General features: G+C 40.5%; 2 protein-coding genes across 4 annotated transcripts in view; one reads left to right on the forward strand and one right to left on the reverse strand.

Moving 5' to 3' along the window:
* SMYD4 (SET and MYND domain containing 4) overlaps positions 1 to 2,786 on the reverse strand; it is a 71,447-nt gene extending 68,661 nt beyond the window's left edge. The window contains exons 1-2 of one of the 3 annotated variants that reach the window (XM_058705026.1): positions 2,544 to 2,786; positions 1,281 to 1,426 (exon numbers count right to left, since the gene is read on the reverse strand). In XM_058705026.1, the coding sequence (XP_058561009.1) occupies positions 1,281 to 1,414 (134 nt within the window). In that variant the 5' untranslated portion in view covers positions 1,415 to 1,426; positions 2,544 to 2,786. The remainder of the gene's footprint in view (positions 1 to 1,280; positions 1,427 to 2,543) is intronic. The other 2 variants (XM_058705029.1, XM_058705028.1) reach the window with 2 other exon arrangements.
* A 139-nt stretch (positions 2,787 to 2,925) lies between these two features.
* RPA1 (replication protein A1) overlaps positions 2,926 to 17,378 on the forward strand; it is a 79,088-nt gene continuing 64,635 nt past the window's right edge. The window contains exon 1 of the mRNA XM_058705978.1: positions 2,926 to 3,081. Coding sequence (XP_058561961.1) covers positions 3,049 to 3,081 — 33 coding nt within the window. The 5' untranslated portion in view covers positions 2,926 to 3,048. The remainder of the gene's footprint in view (positions 3,082 to 17,378) is intronic.

Raw genomic sequence — 17,378 nt, forward strand, 5'->3', positions numbered from 1 at the left:
CATCGGGCTCTGTGCTGACAGCTCAAAGCCTGGAGCCTGTTTCAGATTCTGTGTCTCCCTCTTTCTCTCTCCTCCCCTGCTCATGCTCTGTCTCTCTCTTCTCAAAAATAAATAACCGTTAAAAAAATGTTTTAAAAGTAAATTTTATTTATTTAAAAATAATTTTTGGGGCACCTGGGTGGCACAGTCGGTTAAGCGTCCGACTTCAGCCAGGTCACGATCTCGCGGTCAGTGAGTTCGAGCCCCGCGTCCGGCTCTGGGCTGATGGCTCGGAGCCTGGAGCCTGTTTCCGATTCTGTGTCTCCCTCTCTCTCTGCCCCTGCCCCGTTCATGCTTTGTCTCTCTCTGTCCCAAAAATAAATAAAAAACGTTGAAAAAAAATTTAAAAAATAAAAATAAAAATAAATAAAAATAAAAATAATTTTTAATGGTTATTTATTATTGAGAGAGAGAGAGAGAGAGAGAGAGAGAGAACATAAACAGGGGAGGGGCAGAGAGAGAGGGAGACACAGAGTCCAAAGCAGGCTCCAGGCTCTGAGCTGTCAGCACAGAGCCCAGTGCAGGGCTTGAACTCACAAACCGTGAGATCATGACCTGAGCTGAAGTCGGATGCTCAACTGACTGAGTCACCCAGGCCCACACACCACCCCCCCTCCTCCTTTTTTAAAGTAAGCTCTACTGCCCAATGTGGAGCCTGAATGACCTTGAGATTAAGAGTCACATGCTCTACTGACTGAGCCAGCCAGACACCCCTCATTGATGTATTTTTTGTTCACTAAGCATATAGCACAGTGTCTGACACAAAACAGGTAATCAATAAAAATTCGCTGAATGAAGTTTTAGGAAACTCTTGTTGTAATTTTCTGTATACGTATGTATGTACTAGGTTATGATATAAAATAGAATTTCTTATTGAGGATGGTAGTCAAGAGAGTTTGAATATATGACTCCTAAAGTCCTTTCTAAATGTGAGCGCTTATAAATTTCTATATGCAGCTAGTAAATCCCCACTATATCTTTTGGGAGATGGCAAAGTTCACAGCCTACTTTCCACAGCACGGCATTGCTTACTGAAACCAAAACACCAAAAAAGCTATCTTGTCTGTTCTATAACAGTAGGTGAGGGAAAACTGGAAATAGCAAGAACTGCTGAATGCTCCAAAATGTAAAAAATCTGAACTTAATCCTTCCGTGAAAAAGAGATAGAAATTGAGAGAAAATGGCAAAAGAGAACATTTTCGAGACCAACATTTCCCTGGTTAAAGCTTTCATTCACTTACTGAAGAAGCAAAGAGGAGTGAAGAAAGATATCGCTCAAAGTCTCTGCGGTAGAGATTGTGACCTGAATGGACTTCGGGAGCAAAGACCACTTCTGAAATACATATGATTTCCACTCATCCACAGGCAGATCCATCCTACTTTAGGTCTATAAAATGAATAAGAAAATAAAGAATTCAGATTTCTACAAATGCACAACCCTAGAAAAATCAAGATTTCACTCAAGCAAATGGGAAACAACCAAATCAATTCTTGTGGTCTTTTTCTGTACTTTACATGCTGAGGATCTATATTCTCTCACACTGAACATCCTTTTATTCAGAAATATTTATTGAAGGCCTACTTTGTTCCACAAAGGACGCTTGCCTCTTAGACCTCCATCTCCCAAGATGCTCAAGTCAGAAACTGAGACATCCCAGGTTTTTCTCTCTCCTCAGCAACTATTAAATTAACAAATGTTTCTATGTATAGTTCAGTTTTTTTCTTTCAATCCTCAGGTCATTCCTTTAGTTCAAGTCCTCACCATCTCTTGTCTGGCGTAACTAGTTTCCATGCCCTCAGTCCCCTACCCGGCTTTCTAAATTCAATTCATCCTTCATATTGAGACAGATGTCCATCCTCTGCCTTAAATTAATCAATGCTCCTCCAAGCATTTAGGGAAGCCCAGTACAAATCCTTCACTATTTGACCTGGGGCTTGTTTTCTTCCTTTTTTTCAAAATTTATTTATTTATTTTGAAAGAGCGAGGAGGCGAGGGGCAGAGACTCCCAAGCAGGTTCAATACTGTCAGCGAGGCGCTTGACAAACGGCTTGAACTCACCAACTGTGAGATAGATCATGACCTGGGCCAAAATCAAGAGTCAGATGCTTAACTAACTGAGCCACCCAGGCACCCCTACCCCTGGCTCATTTTCTAATGCCTAAGTCATCTTCCTCTGTAACCCACTATCCTGGGCTACTTAAAGCTATCCCCAGCTTGCCAGGCTATTCACCTCTCTAGTTTGTGCATAGGCTTCGCATTCATCCAGGCGCATCCTTATCCTCACTTACAGTCCACCTGACAAACCTGCACACACCCTTCAGGGCTCAGTTTGAATGGCACCTCCTTTGGGAAGCCTTCCCTGATTTTCCATCTGTGATCGCAGCACACTTTGTGTCTCTCCTGAGGCCCATATCATGTCTACATGGAGTGAGGACCCCTCACTGTGGTAACTCCCTGGACAGACCATACTCTCCTCTGAGGGCAGGGACTGGATTCTATTTACCTTCAGAGATCCCCACTGTGCCAAGCTCAAGGTCTAGCACCGGCGGGAGCTCCGCCCTGGGTTGAGAAAGTAGTCAAGTTACTGCTTGACTATGGCCAGCAGCAGGGTTATCAAGGAACAGCTCTCTCTTCCAGTCGGCCCGCCAAAGGCCGAGCCAGGCTTTCCACCGAGAAGCCTCTCGGCAAGCTTCCGGAACTGCACCTCGCGCCCTTGGTTAGCGCTCGCGTCATCCTCCGCGCGCCCCGCGGCCCAGGCCCCGCCCCTAGGCCGCTTGGGAGACTAGGTCCTGAACCAGTGCTCAAGCGTGTCACGTGGGCTGCTCGCAGCTCCTCGGCCAACGCGGTGGCTGCTCCGCCCTTAAGCCCGCCTCCGTGCCCTGCGCATGTCGGAAAGCGGGGGTGGTGCCTGTAGCTCCTTGGCCCAATAGCTTTGGAGCGCGCGGGGCCCCGGGAGTGAAACAGGGGCTGCGGAGGATCCGTCGCGCGGGAGTTGGTGCGGCGGAGGCATGGTGGGCCACCTGAGCGAGGGGGCCATTGCGGTGAGGAGACACCTGCGGGCCAGCGGGCCCTGGCGTAGCTGTGGGCCCTGGCCGTGTCGGGGTGGAGAAGGCGAGAGAGGCTGGAGGCTATGGGGAGAGAACGCGGGAGAAGATAACGGGGGTGGGACAGGAAACCGTCGGGTGACTCCCTAAAATCATCACTTTCTCCTCGAAGGAGTTCTCCTGTCCTCTTTTAAATATGCCCGTGTTTTTTGTACTTAAGAAAACGAAGCAAAATGAACTTGTTTGTCCCCCATCTCCCTCCTTTGGCTAGTCTCTGTCTCCTTCCCTCCCCTTGTCCACAGCAAACTTCTCGAGAGTTGTCGTTTCAGCACACCTCGGGTTAACCCATTAACAGACTCCAATCCATCGTTCCCTTCGATCGCTATAGAAAGAACGCTGGCTGAAGTTAACAGTGCCTCCTAGTCGTTAAATTTAACAGCCACTTTTCAGTTTTCAACTTAACCAACAGAGTTCTCAGCAGCGTTTGAGTGTGTTGAGCATTACTTCTTAACTTAATGTTTTGGCTTTTTTGGCTTGGCTTGCCCGATCTTTCCTCGTCTTGTTTGCAGGTCCCTCATTGTAGGTTGTTTACTCAAGGTTATGTTCTAGGCCCTCTTCTACCAAGACATACCATTACCATCTATATGTCAGTTGCACACACGTGTCTTTGTCCGGACCCACCTTTTAAAACTTTTGGTTTATTTATTTTTGAGAGACAGAACGCTAGCGGGAGAGGGGCAGAGAGGGAGAGAGACAGAGAATCCCAAGTAGGCTCTGGGCTGTCAGCACAGAGCCCTATGCGGGCTCATGCGGGGCCTGGACTCACAAGTTGTGAGTTGTGACTTAACGAAGAGTAAGTTGCCTAACAGAGCCACCCAGGCACCTCTGGAGCCACCTTTATCTGAAAGACAAACCTCTATTTTCTGTCTGCCCACCCGATACCTCAAAGAGATTTTAAATTCAACATATCCCAAAGTAGATCCATTATTTTAGTAAGTTGGGGCCTCTTGGTGTTCCCTAAAGGGATGAATGGCACCATTATCCACTAAGGTATGCTAGCCCGAAATTGGGGAATCATTCTTCTTACAGACTCCCATCACTTTAGATGTTCAGTCCATCACCGAATTTGGTTTTACCTCCACACATTTCTCTTAAATACATCTACTTCTCTTTCATCCACTCTGGCATCATCATTTCTTGCCTGGACTACTCACTTCCACCCAGTGTACCCCCCCCCCCCCATTCCCATCATTGCATATTCCCTCTTGTTCTTGCTTCCTTTCCAGCTTTTAAAAAGTTTTTTTTTTTAATTTTAATTCTAGTGTAGTTAACATACTTCTATTAGTTTTAGGTGTACAATATAGTGATTCAACAATTCTATACATTACTCAGTGCTCATCATGATAAGTGCACTCTTAATCCCCATCACCTATTTCCCCCATCCCCCCCCCCACCTCCTCTCTGGTAACTGTCAGTTCTCTATAATTAAGAGCCTGTTTCTTGGTTTGTCTCTCTCTGTCTCTCTCTCTTTCTCTTTCTCTTTGTTTCATTTGCTCATTTGTTTTGTTTCTTAAGTTCTACATGAGTGAAATCGTATGGTATTTGTCTTTCTCTGACTTATTTCGCCTAGCATTATACCGTCTAGCTCCATCCATGTTGTTGCAGATGGCAAGATTTCATTCTTTCTTATGGCTGAATAATATTCCATCATATATATACGTACCGTATCTTCTTTATCCATTCATTTACCAATGAACACTTGGGCTGTTTCCATAATTTGACCATTGTAAATAATGCTGCAGTAAACATGGGGTTCATATATCCTTTTGAATTAGTGTTTTCATATTTTTTGGGTAACTACCCAGTAGTGCCATTACTGGATCCTAAGGTAGTTCTATTTTAACTTTCATACTGTTTTCCATAGTGGCTGCAGCAGTTTGCATTCCCACCAACAGTGCATGAGGATTCCTTTCTCATCTTATCCTCATCCAGGTGTGAGGTGATATCTCATTGTGGTTTTAATTTGCATTAACCTGATGATGAGTAATACTAAGCATTTTTGCACGTTGGCCATCTGTATGTCTTCCTTGGAGAAACATCTGTCCATATCTTCTGCCCATTTTTTAATTGGATTATTTGGGTTTTGGTGTTGAGTTGTATCAGTTTTTTATATACTTTGGATACTAAGCCTTTATGGATGTCATTTGCAAATATCTTCTCCAATTCAGTAGGTTGCCTTTTAGTTTTGTTGTTTCCTTAGCTGGGCAGGAACTTTTTGTTTTGATGTAGTCCCAATAGTTTATTTTTGCTTTTCTTTCTCTTGCCTCATGAGACATAGCCAGCAAGATGTTGCTATGGCCTATGTCAGAGAAAATATTATTATTTTAAAGTACCTGTGGGTTTTTTTTAAGTTTATTTATTTATTTTGAGAGAGAGAGGGAGAACGAGTGGGGGAGGGGAAGAGAGAGAGAGGGGGACAGAGGATCTGAAGTCTCTGAGCTGACAGCAGAGAGCCCAACGTGGGGCTTGAACTCATAGACTGGGAGATCATGACCTGAGCCGAAGTTGGACCCTTGACCGACTGAGCCACCCAGGTGCCCCTATTTATTTACTTTTGAGAGGGAGGGAGAGAGATAGAACCAGTGGGGGAGGGGGAGATGGGGCAGGGGACACAGAAGATCTGAAGTGGGCTCTATGCCGACAGCAGAGAGCCTGACGCAGGGCTCAAACTCACAGACCATGAGATCATGACCTGAGCTGAAGTCAGATGCTTAACCAACTGAGCCACCCAGACGCCCCAAGAAGAAAAATTTTTTTATTTCAGTTTATTAACTTATTTGTTTATTTATTTAGAGAGAGTGTGCACTTATGTATGAACTGGAGAGGGGCAGAGAGATCGGGAGAGAGAATACCAAGCAGGCTCCCTGCTGTCAGTGCAGAGCCTGATGTGGGACTTGAACTCACAAACTGAGATCATGACCTAAGCTGAAATCAAGAGTCAGACGCTTAACTGACTGAGCCACCCAGGTAACCCGACAAAATTTTTGTGTCTGTGGTGACTGAGTGTGGAGCACCTTTGCCAACTCTGATTATCAGCTAAAGCAAGTAGTATCATTTTAGTTCAAAGGACACCGGCCCAAAGGGTATGCAACTGACACATAAATAGGAGAGACATTTGGGGCAAGAGCTAACATCATAAAAGAAGAGATTATGCATGTAACTACTGTGGTAAACAGGATAAATAGCGTTTGTATCTTAAGTTACTGGGTAATATAAGGAAAAGAGAAGGGAACTAATATTTTTGCCATTTCCATTGTGCCAGATACTTTATGTATAATACTCAGTACTTACAGTAACCCCATAAGGTAGATTTTTGTAATTACCTGCCTGCATCTGCACTGAAATTAAAGTGCAGAGAGGTTAAATAATTTGTCAATGGGGTGAAGATTTGGATGGATGTGCCCTTGACTACTACATTCTGTTGCTTTGTATTTTTTAAAATTTATGTACAATTGACACACAATATTCTATTAGTTTTAGGTGTTCATCATAGTGATTTGGTATTTTTATAGGTTAGGAAATGATCCCTATGATAAATCTGGTTACTGTCTGTCACCATACAAAGTTATTACATTGTTACTAAATTCCCTGTGTTGTATATTACATCCCCATGACCCTTTTTTCTTTTTTTAAATCTGGAAGCCTGAACCTCTTAATCCTCTTCACAAATTTCACCCACAGCCCCAATCATTCCTCACTCTTGTAATCAGTAGTTTGTTCCCTGTATCTGTCTGTTTCTATTTTGTATTTTATAGATTCAGCATGTAAGTGACATCATGTTATTTGTCTTCTCTGTCAGGATTATTTCATTTAGCATAATACTGTCTAGGTCTATCCATGTTGTCACAATGGCAAAATTTCTTTTTTATGGTTGAGTAATATTCCTCTGTGTGTGTGTGTGTGTGTGTGTGTGTGTGTGTGTGTGTGTCTATGTTTATGTCTGTGTCTTTGTTCATCTGTTTATGGACATGTGGTTTCCTTCCTTATCTTTGCTATTGTAAATAATGCTTTTTGAACATAATGGTGCATATGTCTTTTTGAATTGGTATTTTTATTTTCTTCAGGTACCTACCCAGAAGTGGAATTGCTGGGTCATATGGTAGTTTGATTTTTATTTTTTTGATGGGCCTCCACACTGTTTTCTGTTGTGACTGCACCAATTTACATTCCCCACCAACAGTGTACCAGAGTTCCTTTTAGTCCACATCTTTGCCAACACTTCATATTTTTTGTCTTTTTGATAGTAGCCAATCTGTGATTTTGATTTGCATTCCCATGATGATTAGTGATGTTGAGGATCCTATGTATCTGTTGGCCATCTCTACGTCTTTGGGAAAATGTCTATTCTAAAGTCTTTTGCCCATTTTTTAATTGGGTTGTTGCTTTGTATTTTTTAAAATATTTTTAAAATTTATTTTGAGAGACACAGACACACAGACACACACAGTGGGAGGGTGGGGGGTTGGGTGGAGAGAGAATCCCAAGCAAGCTCCAACCCAGCATGGAGCCCAGTGTGAGGTCGGATCCTACAAACTGCGAGATCATGACCTGAGCCAGAATCAAAGAGTTGGATGCTCAACATACTGAGCCAAGGTGTCCCGAGGCAATTTTATTTTAAATGTACATATCATGTTATATGTCCCAGAAGATTTAATCTTATATGCACTATTTATGATGACACAAATTAAACAGTAATAAGTTAATATATGCATGTGGTTTTTATTATTTTTTAAAATTTACATCCAAGTTAGCATATAGTGCAATCATGATTTCAGGAGTAGATTACAGGGATTCATCCCCTATGTATAACACCCAGTGCTCATCTCAACAAGTGTCTTCCTTAATGCCCCTTGCCCATTTAGCCCATCCCCCAACCCCTCCAGCAACCTTTAGTTTGTTCATTGTATTTAAGAGTCTCTTATGTTTTGTCCCCCTTCTTGTTTTTATATTATTTTTGCTTCCCTTCCCTTATGTTCATCTGTTGTTGTTTTTTTTTTTTAATGTTTATTTATATTCAAGAGAGAGACAGAGTGAGAGTGGGGGAGGGATAGAGAGAGAGGGAGACACAGAATCCAAAGCAGGCTCCAGGCTCCAAGCTCCAAGCTCCAAGCTGTCAGCACAGGGCCTGATGCAGCGCTCGAACTCACAAACTGTGAGATCATGACCTGAGCTGAAGTTGGACGCTTAACCGACCGACCCACCCGGGTGCCCCTCATCTGTTTTGTATCTTAAATTCCATATGAATGAAGTCATGATATTTGTCTTTTTCTGACTAATTTTGCTTAGCATAATACCCTCTCGTTCCATCCACATAGTTGCAAATGGCAAGATTTTGTTCTTTTTGATTGCTGAGTAATACTCCATTGTATATATATATATATCACATCATCTTTATCAAAATTCTTCTATCGATGGACATTGGGCTCTTTCCATACTTTGTTGTCAATTGCACTACTATAAACATTGGGGTGCATGTGCCCCTTCAAAACAGCATACCTGTATCCCTGGGATAAATACCTAGTAGTGCAATTGCTGGGTCGTGGGGTAATTCTATTTTTAAATTTTTGAGGCACCTCCATACTGTTTTCCAGAGTGACTGCACCAGTTTGCATTCCCACCAGCAGTGGAAAAGAGATCCTCTTTCTCTGCATCCTTGCCAACATCTGTTGTTGCCTGAGTTGTTAATGTGAACCATTCTGACACGTGTGAGGTGGTATCTTATTGCGGTTTTAATTTGTATTTCCCTCATAATGAGTGATATTGAGCCTTTTTTCATGTGTTAGCCATCTGGATGTCTTCTTTGGAGAAGTGTCTATTCATGTCTTTTGCCCATATCTTCACTGGATTATATGTGTTTTGGGTGTTGAGTTTGATAAGTTCTTTATAGGTTCTGGATACTAACCCTTTATCTGATATGTCGTTTGCAAATATCTTCTCCTATTCTGTTGGTTGCCTTTTAGTTTTGCTGATTGTTTCCTTCGCTGTGCAGAAGCTTTTTATTTTGATGAGGTCCCAGTAGTTCATTTTTGCTTTTGTTTCCCTCACCTCTGGAGACGTGTTGAGTAAGAAGTTGCTGTGGCTAAGATCAAAGAGGTTTTTGCCTGCTTGTTCCTCGAGGATTTTGATGGCTTCCTGTCTTACATTTGTCTTTCATCTATTTTGAGTTTATTTTTGTGTATGGTTTAAGAAAGTGGTCCAGGTTCATTTTTCTGCATGTTGCTGTCCAGTTTTCCCAGCACCATTTGCTGAAGAGACTGTATTCCATTGTATATTCTTCCCTGTTTTGTCAAAGATCAGTTAGCCATACATTTGTGGGTCCATTTCTGGGTTCTGTATTCTGTTCTGTTGATCTGAGTGTCTGTTTTTGTGCCAGTTCCATACTGTCTTGATGATTACAGCTTTGTAATACATCTTGAAGTCCAGGATTATGATGCCTCCAGCTTTGGTTTTCTTTTTCAGGATTGATTTGGCTATTTGGGGTCTTTTTGGTTCCATACAAATTTTAGGATTGTTTGTTCTAGCTCTGTGAAGAATGCTGGTGTTATTTTGATAGCGATTGCATTGAATATGTACATTGCTTTGGGCAGTATCGACATTTTAACAATATTTTTTCTTCCAATCAGTGAGCATGAAATATTTTCCATTTTTTGGTATCTTCAATTTCTTTCATAAGCTTTCTATAGTTTTCAGTGTATAGATTTTTCTCCTCTTTGGTTAGGTTTACTCCTAGGTATTTTTGTGGTTTTTGGTGTAATTGTACATGGGATCAATTCCTTGATTTCTCTTTCTGCTGCTTCATTATTAGTGTATAGAAATGCAACCGATTTCTCTGCATTGATTTTATATCCTGCAACTTTGCTGAATTCATGGATCAGTTCTGGCAATTTTTTGGTGGAATCTTTGGGTTTTCCACATAGGGTATCATGTCTTCTGTGAAGGTGAAAGTTTGACTTCCTCCTGGCCGATTTGGATGCCTTTTATTTCTTTATGTTGTCTGACTCCTGAGGCCAGGACTTCGAATACTGTGTTGAATAACAGTGGCAAGAGTGGACATCCCTGTCATGTTCCTGACCTTAGGGGGAAAGCTCTCAGTTTTTCCCTATGGAGGATAGTATTAGCGGTGGGTCTTTTGTATATGGCTTTTATGATCTTGAGGTATGATCCTTCTATCCCTACTTTCTTACGGGTTTTTATTAAGAAAGGATGCTGTATTTTGTCAAATGCTTTCTCTTTATCTACTGAGAGGATCATGTGGTTCCTGTCCTTTCTTTTATTAATGTGATGTATCACATTGATTGATTTGCAGATACTGAACCAGCCCTGCGTCCCAGGTATAAATCCCACTTGATCGTGGTGAATAATTCTTTTAATGTGTTGTTGGATCCGGTTGGCTAGTACCTTGTTGAGGATTTTTGCATCCCTGTTCATCAGGGAAATTTATCTGTAGTTCTCCTTTTTAGTGGGGTCTTTGTCTGGTTTTGGAATCAGGTAATGCTGGCCTCATGGAATGAGTTTGGAAGTTTTCCTTCCATTTCTATTTTTTGGAGCAGCTTCAAAAGAATAGGTCTTACCTTTCTTTACATGGTTGATGGAATTCCCCTGGAAAGCTATCTGGCCCTGGACTCTTGTTTATTTGGGAGATTTTTGATTACTAATTCAGTTTTTTTTACCGGTTATGGGTCTGTTCAGATTTGCGATTTCTTCCTGTTTCAGTTTTGGTAGTTTATATGTTTCTAGGAATTTGTCCATTTCTTCCAGATTGCTCAATTTATTGGCATATAATTGCTTATAATATTCTCATATTATTGTCTTTCTGCCGTGTTGTGATCTCTCCTCTTTCATTCTTTATTTCATTTATTTGGGTCCTTTCCTTTTTCTTTTTGATCAAACTGGCTAGGGTTTATCAATTTTGTTAATTCTTTCAAAGAACCAGCTCCTGGTTTCATTGATCTATTCTATATTTTTGGTTTTGATATCATTGATTTCTGCTCTAATCTTTACTATTTCCTGTCTTCTGCTGGCTTTGGGTTTTATTTGCTGTTCTTTTTCCAGCTCTTTAAGATGTAAAAGTAGGTTGTATACCTGAGACCTTTATTCTTTTTTAGGAAGGCCTGGATTGCTGTATACCTCCCTCTTATGACTGCCTTTGCTGCATCCCAGAGGTTTTGGGCTGCGGTGTTACCATTTTCATTGTCTTCCATGTACTTCTTAATTTTCTCTTTAACTTCTTGGCTAACCCATTCATTATTTAGTAGGATGTTCTTTAATCTCCAAGTATTTGTTGTCTTTCCGAATTTTTTATTGTGGTTGATTTTGAGTTTCATAGCATTGTGGTCTGAAAATATGCATGGTATGATCTCAATCTTTTTGTACTTGTTAAGGGCTGATTTGTGTCCCAGTATGTGATCTGTTCTGGAGAATATTCCATGTGCACTCAAGAAAAATGCGTATTCTACTGCTTTAGGATGAAATGTTCTGAATATATCTGTTAAGTCCATCTGGTCCAGTGTGTCATTCAGAGCCATTGTTTCCTTGTTGATTTTCTGCTTATGTGATCTGTCCATTGCTATAAGTGGGGTGTTGAAGTCCCCTATTATTATGGTATTATTGTCAATGAGTTTCTTTATGTTTCTGATTCATTGATTTATATATTTGGGAGTTCCATGTTGGGGGCATAAATGTTTGTAGTTGTTAGATCTTCTTGGTGGATGGACTCCTTAATTATAATGTAATGCCCTTCTTCATCTCTTGTTACAGTCTTTATTTTAAAATCTAGATTGTCTGATACAAGTATGGCTATTTGGCTTTCTTTTGGTGACCATTAGTATGATAGATGGTTCTCCATCTGAAGATACTTTTTTTTTTTTTCTTTTTTTCTTTTAATTTAATTTTTTTTTTATTTTTAATTTTTTTTTTTAAATTTTTTTTTTCAACGTTTTTTATTTATTTTTGGGACAGAGAGAGACAGAGCATGAACGGGGGAGGGGCAGAGAGAGAGGGAGACACAGAATCGGAAACAGGCTCCAGGCTCCGAGCCATCAGCCCAGAGCCCGACGCGGGGCTCGAACTCACGGACCGCGAGATCGTGACCTGGCTGAAGTCGGACGCTTAACCAACTGCGCCACCCAGGCGCCCCTTTTAATTTAATTTTTTATTTTTTTTTAATTTACATCCAAATTCGTTAGCATGTAGTGCAACAGTGATTTCAGGAGTAGATTCCTTAGTGCCCCTTTGAAGATACTTTCAATCTGGAGGTGTCTTTAGGTCTAAAATGGGTTTCTTGTAAACAATATAGAGATGGATCTTGTTTTCTTATCCATTCTGTTACTTTTGATTGGAGCATTTAGTGCATTGGCATTTACAGTGAGTACTGGAAGATATGAATTTGCTGCCATTGTGTTGCCTGTGGAGTTGGGAGTTTCTGGTGGTGTTCTCTGGTCCTTTCTAGTCTTTGTTGCTTTTGGTCCTTTTTGTTTTGTTTCATCTTTTCTCCCCTCAGAGAGTCCCCCTGGAAATTTCTTGCAGAGCTGGTTTAGTGATCACAAACTCCTTTAGTGTTTGTTTGTCTGGGAAACTCTTTATCTCTCCTATTTTGAATGACAGCCTTGCTGGATAGAGAATTCTTGGCTGCATATTTTTCCAATTCAGCGCGTTGAATATATCCTGCCACTCCTTTCTGGCCTGCCAACTTTCTGTGGATAGGTCTGCTGCGAACCTGATCTGTCTTCCCTTATAGGTTAAGGACTTTTTTTCCCGTGCCACTTTCGTAATTCTTTCCTTGCCTGTGTGTTTTGTGAATTTGACTATGATATGCCTTGTTGATGGTTGGTTTTGTTGAATCTAAATGATAGTTCTCTGTATCTCCTGGATTTTGATGTCTGTGTCTTTCCCCAGGTTGGGAAAGTTTTCTGCTATGATTTCATGCGTGTGGTTTTTAAATGAAATAGAACAGGAAGGTGTTTGATGAAATTATTGATGTTTGGCCACACCCTGCCCCAGTTCCGTTCCCTAGAAACTTTTAAAAATTCATACTGTATTGAAATTCAGTGTGATTTACACACCATAAAACTGTGATATGTATAATAAATACATATAACAAAGCTCAACATGTGTGCAGTTTGACAAGCTTTGGCAAATTCCCCACCCTGTAATGCCAACCTAGACAAACCAGAGTTTTAACTTCTGTTTTTTATCTTTATAGGTTAGTTTTAACTATCCTAAAAAAATTTTTTTTAGTGTTTGTTTTTGAGAGAGAGAGACAGAGTGTGAGCAGGGGAGGGGCAGAGAGAGAGGGAGACACAGAATCCAAAGCAGGCTGCAGGCTCTGAACTGTCAGCACAGAGCCTGATGCGGGGCTCAAACTCGTGAGCTGTGAGATCATGACCTGAGCTGAAGTCAGACGCTTAACCAACTGAGCCACCCAGGCACCCCTAGTTTTAACTGTTCTATTTTTTTTTTAAGTTTATTCATTTTTGAGAGAGACAGAGCAAGCAGGGAAGGGGCAGAGAGAGAGAATCTCAAGCAGGCTCTGCACTGTCAGCACAGAGCCCAATGCGGGGATCAAACCCATGAAACGCAAGACCATGACCTGAGCCAAAACCAAGAGTCGGACGCCCAGCTGAGCCACCCAGGTGCCCCTTGACTGTTCTAAAACTTCATATAAACTTGTGTCTGGCTTCTTTGTCTAGCAAAATGTTTTTTGAGATTTATCCATGTTGTTTCAGTAGTTTGAGCCTTTTTTTGCCTTTTATTGTGAATAATCAATTTGTTTAATTTACCTATTGTTAAACATTTGGGTTATTTTCATTTTTTGGCCATTACAAACGAAGATGCTGTGAACATTCACATACAAATCTTTTTGTAGAAATATATTTTTATTTCTCTGGGATAAATACTTAGGAATGTAATTGCTGAGTTACATGTTCAGTGAATGTTCATAAGAAATTGCTAGACTGTTTTCTTTTTTTATTTATTTATTTATTTATTTATTTAATTATTTTATTTTATTTTATTTTATTTTATTTTTTTATTTTTATTTTTTAATATATGAAATTTACTGTCAAATTGGTTTCCATACAACACCCAGTGCTCATCCCAAAAGGTGCCCTCCTCAATACCCATCACCCACCCTGCCCTCCCTCCCACCCCCCATCAACCCTCAGTTTGTTCTCAGTTTTTAACAGTCTCTTATGCTTTGGCTCTCTCCCACTCTAACCTCTTTTTTTTTTTTTTTCCCTTCCCCTCCCCCATGGGTTTCTGTTACGTTTCTCAGGATCCACATAAGAGTGAAACCATATGGTATCTGTCTTTCTCTGTATGGCTTATTTCACTTAGCATCAAACTCTCCAGTTCCATCCACGTTGCTACAAAAGGCCATATTTCATTCTTTCTCATTGCCACGTAGTATTCCATTGTGTATATAAACCACAATTTCTTTATCCATTCATCAGTTGATGGACATTTAGGCTCTTTCCATAATTTGGCGATTGTTGAGAGTGCTGCTATAAACATTGGGGTACAAGTGCCCCTATGCATCAGTACTCCTGTATCCCTTGGATAAATTCCTAGCAGTGCTATTGCTGGGTCATAGGGTAGGTCTATTTTTAATTTTCTGAGGAACCTCCACACTGCTTTCCAGAGCGGCTGCACCAATTTGCATTCCCACCAACAGTGCAAGAGGGTTCCCGTTTCTCGACATCCTCTCCAGCATCTATAGTCTCCTGATTTCTTCATTTTGGCCACTCTGACTGGTGTGAGGTGGTATCTGAGTGTGGTTTTGATTTGTATTTCCCTGATGAGGAGCGACGTTGAACATCTTTTCATGTGCCTGTTGGCCATCCGGATGTCTTCTTTAGAGAAGTGTCTATTCATGTTTTCTGCCCATTTCTTCACTGGGTTATTTGTTTTTCGGGTGTGGAGTTTGATGAGCTCTTTATAGATTTTGGATACTAGCCCTTTGTCCGATGTGTCATTTGCAAATATCTTTTCCCATTCCGTTGGTTGCCTTTTAGTTTTGTTGGTTGTTTCCTTTGCTGTGCAGAAGCTTTTTATCTTCATAAGGTCCCAGTAATTCACTTTTGCTTTTAATTCCCTTGCCTTTGGGGATGTGTCGAGTAAGAGATTGCTACGGCTGAGGTCAGAGAGGTCTTTTCCTGCTTTCTCCTCTAAGGTTTTGATGGTTTCCTGTCTCACATTCAGGTCCTTTATCCATTTTGAGTTTATTTTTGTGAATGGTGTGAGAAAGTGGTCTAGTTTCAACCTTCTGCATGTTGCTGTCCAGTTCTCCCAGCACCATTTGTTAAAGAGACTGTCTTTTTTCCATTGGATGTTCTTTCCTGCTTTGTCAAAAATGAGTTGGCCATACGTTTGTGGGTCTAGTTCTGGGGTTTCTATTCGATTCCATTGGTCTATGTGTCTGTTTTTATGCCAATACCATGCTGTCTTGATGATGACAGCTTTGTAGTAGAGGCTAAAGTCTGGGATTGTGATGCCTCCTGCTTTGGTCTTCTTCTTCAAAATTACTTTGGCTATTCGGGGCCTTTTGTGGTTCCATATGAATTTTAGGATTGCTTGTTCTAGTTTCGAGAAGAATGCTGGTGCAATTTTGATTGGGATTGCATTGAATGTGTAGATAGCTTTGGGTAGTATTGACATTTTGACAATATTTATTCTTCCAATCCATGAGCAGGGAATGTCTTTCCATTTCTTTATATCTTCTTCAATTACCTGCATAAGCTTTCTATAGTTTTCAGCATACAAATCTTTTACATCTTTGGTTAGATTTATTCCTAGGTATTTTATGCTTCTTGGTGCAATTGTGAATGGGATCAGTTTCTTTATTTGTCTTTCTGTTGCTTCATTGTTCGTGTATAAGAATGCAACTGATTTCTGTACATTGATTTTGTATCCGGCAACTTTGCTGAATTCATGTATCAGTTCTAGCAGACTTTTGGTGGAGTCTGTCGGATTTTCCATGTATAATATCATGTCATCCTCTTCCGTGGGCCTCTCGTCTGCGCTTGGCTCCGGAGACTCCGTTCTGCTAATCCTCTGGCGGTTTTCTGGGTGCTAGACTGTTTTCTAAATCGATTGTGAGAATTCTAGTTGCTCCATATCTTTGCCAACACTTAATTTTGTCAGTCTTTTTAAGTTTAACCATCCTAGTGAATGTGTAGTTTTATTTTGTAGTGGAATATAGATCTGTGTTTTTTCTCTTAGAACGACTTTGTTTTTTTTCTCTCCGGTAAAACTAATGACATCATAAAATGAGTTCAAAAGTGTTCTCTTCTATTTCTTGACAGTTTATGCAAGATTAGTATTTTTTTCTTTATTAAAAAAATATATTTATTTATTTTGAGAGAGAGAGAGAGCACACGAGCAGGGGAGGGGCAGAGAGAGAGAGAGAGAGAGAGAGAGAGAGAGAGAATCCCAAGCAGGTTCTGCGCTGTCAGCCCAGAGTCTGATGTGGGGCTCGATCTCATGAATCATGAGATCATGACCTGACCAAAATCAAGAGCTTGGTGCTTAACTGACTGAGCCACCCAGGAAACCTCCCCCCACTTTTTTTTTAGTAGGCTCTATGCCAAACATGGGGTTTCAGCTCATGACCCTGAGATCAAGACCAGAGCTGAGATCAAATTGGATGCTTAACCCATGAACTACCCATACGCCCCCTCTGTTGGAATATTTTAAATTATAAAATCAGGTTTTTTTTAATGGATATGGTACTGTCTAGATTCTCTGCATTTTGTATGTCAGTTTTGATAATTTGTGTTTTTCAAGGGACTTAGCCATTTTATCTTTTTCATAAAGTTGTTCCTAATATTCCATTATCTCTTGTATATATAATCTAACGTATATGATATATAGTGATGCATTTTTCATTTCTGATATTGAGAATATTTGTTTCTTTTTCTTGGCCAGACTAGCTGGAGTTTTATCAATTTTATTGATATTTTCAAAGAACCAGCTTTTAGTTCAATTGTTTTTTCCTGTTGTTTATCCATTTTCTATTTTGTTGATTTTTTGCTCTTTTATGGTTTCCTTCCTTCTGTATGCTTGAGTTTAGTTTATTCTTTTCTGGCTTCTTCTGGTAGAAGGTTATATAATTGATTTTGGATTTTTTTCTTCTCTAAGGATTAAAGCTGTAATTTTCCCTTGAAGCATTGCTCTAGCAAATCCTATAAGTTTAGATAGATTGTATTTTCATTTTCATTCTGTTAATAATACTTTCT

The sequence above is a fragment of the Neofelis nebulosa genome, chromosome 16, assembly GCF_028018385.1.
Source record: "Neofelis nebulosa isolate mNeoNeb1 chromosome 16, mNeoNeb1.pri, whole genome shotgun sequence".
Classification (NCBI taxonomy): domain Eukaryota; kingdom Metazoa; phylum Chordata; class Mammalia; order Carnivora; family Felidae; genus Neofelis; species Neofelis nebulosa.